General features: G+C 45.0%; 1 protein-coding gene across 1 annotated transcript in view; it reads left to right on the top strand.

Annotated features, from left to right (window-relative positions):
• Positions 1-1,793, top strand: part of si:ch211-132g1.1 (T-cell surface antigen CD2) — a 17,243-nt gene extending 15,450 nt beyond the window's left edge. Inside the window, exon 8 of the mRNA XM_060055550.1 lies at positions 267-1,793. Coding sequence (XP_059911533.1) covers positions 267-356 — 90 coding nt within the window. The 3' untranslated portion in view covers positions 357-1,793. The remainder of the gene's footprint in view (positions 1-266) is intronic.
• The last annotated feature ends 238 nt before the right edge of the window (positions 1,794-2,031 follow it).

Here is a 2,031-nt window from a genome sequence, read left to right as displayed (position 1 = left end):
CCTATCGGGTGGTGTAGTAGATTGTGTATCAAGGTGGTGTACTTTGGAGGTGTATGTGTATCTGTAGGTTGGGTTAGTGGATGGTGTATTATGGGGTGTATGTGTACCTCTATGGTGGCGTCTCATGGTGGTGTATTTTGGGGTGTATGTGTGTCTCCAGGGTGATGTAGTTTGTTGGTGTATGTGAAACCTCTCGGGTGGTGTAGTGGGTGGTGTATCATGGTGGTGTATTGTGAGGTTGTCTGTAACCTCTCCCTCTCCCCCAGGACGGGGGGCTTGGTGTGGACCACGGACCCCCGCTGCCCAAGCCCAGGAAGAAGGCTGGACCCAAGACCAACAGCCGGGCACGACCCTGACCCCTGACCTCTCACTGCTGATTTTTGCCCCCCTGACATCTCTCCCCTGACCTTTGACCCCTGACCTCTCATCCCTGACCTTTGACCCCTGACCCCCACTCAAGAATTCTTGATGATCTCTTCGATCTTCATCACTCCAGTACAACCATCTTCCGGACACACACACACACACACGCGCACACACACACACAGCACACGCACACGCACACGCACACACACACACACACACACACACACACACACACACACACACACACACACACACGTAATACACACATGTGCACACAAGAAACTCAGGTGCATACTCAGGCACACACACACACGTGCACACACACACATGCACACGCACTCACACACGCCTCTTAACACACATACTCAGGTACGCACTTACTCAGGCACACACACACAAACACACACACACACATACACACAAACACACACACACAAATGTGGTTATACATATGTACGCACTAGGTGTATATTGTTTTATAAAAGTGTATTTATACAACGGGTGGCTTAAATCCAGCGATCTGATTGGTTCCTAACTGTTGTATAATGAGCGTATACATAACTGCTATGACGCCCAATCATTTTGGGCGGAAACGGAACTTAGTAGAAACGGTAACTTACAAAGTAGCAGTTGTTGGGAGTGGCCTAGGAAACTTTATCGCACGGAAATTTCCACGCGGTGAGTGAACTGCTCCATAGGATAAATTGCCGGCGAACCGCTCTAGCCGAGCCTTCTCTCGGAGGGACGCTAAAGTGTGTTGCATAGCGACCGTCGTGCATTTGGAAGGCAGCCAGGAGGGACAACTTTTTTATATTCTTTAAAAAAACAGCTATTTTGACTTTCTTGTTTTTTTTTTAATGTAGTGTGTCTATAACTTTCGTTTTGCCATAATAGTAACCGTTGTATAAAAGCAATAGATCACTTCAGTCAGTGGTATGTGCTCATTATACCACTGTGAAGGGGGTCGCCCCTTAACAGTGGTATAATGAGCACATACCACAGCCTATCGGGATCTATTGCTTAATTATAATGTTTATATTCGACCACGGAAGCACACATTTCTTAAAGGTCCTATATTATTCCACCAGGTGTGAGTGTGATTTGCCATGACACACCTGGTGGTATAATGTGTCACCATTAAAACAACAACAAGCTTTCAACACAACACAATGTGGGCTTCAAAGAATTATGTCTGAACAAAATAAACCTGGCGACAAATACACAAAGACTTCTAGTGCCTTAAAATAAAACATCCGCTGCACAAGTGTCAAGCACGGAAACAAACATTTCCTTTGCCTTGTTTTTTTCTTTTCTCTCTGTTGACACTTTTATTCTAATTTTTGTTTTATTCTTCTCTTCTATTATTCTTCTTCTATTATTCTTCTATTGTCTTCTGTTTAATAAACACAAAACGGTTTTCACAGTGAGTATTGTTCTATTTGAATGTTTCGTTTTATTTACTTCAAGTGGTGTGACCTGCAAGTGTGTGTGTGTGTGTGTGTGTGTGTGTGTGTGTGTGTGTGTGTGTGTGTGTGTGTGTGTGTGTGTGTGTGTGTGTGTGTGTGTGTGTGTGTGTGTGTGTGTGTGTGTGTGTGTGTGTGTGTGTGTGTGTGTGTGTGTGTGTGTGTGTGTGTGTGCGTGTGTGTGTGTGTGTGTGTGTGGTTC

The sequence above is a fragment of the Gadus macrocephalus genome, chromosome 7, assembly GCF_031168955.1.
Source record: "Gadus macrocephalus chromosome 7, ASM3116895v1".
Lineage (NCBI taxonomy): Eukaryota > Metazoa > Chordata > Actinopteri > Gadiformes > Gadidae > Gadus > Gadus macrocephalus.
The sequence above is the reverse complement of the archived record's forward strand: the minus strand, read 5'-3'. Positions and strand labels throughout refer to the sequence as shown.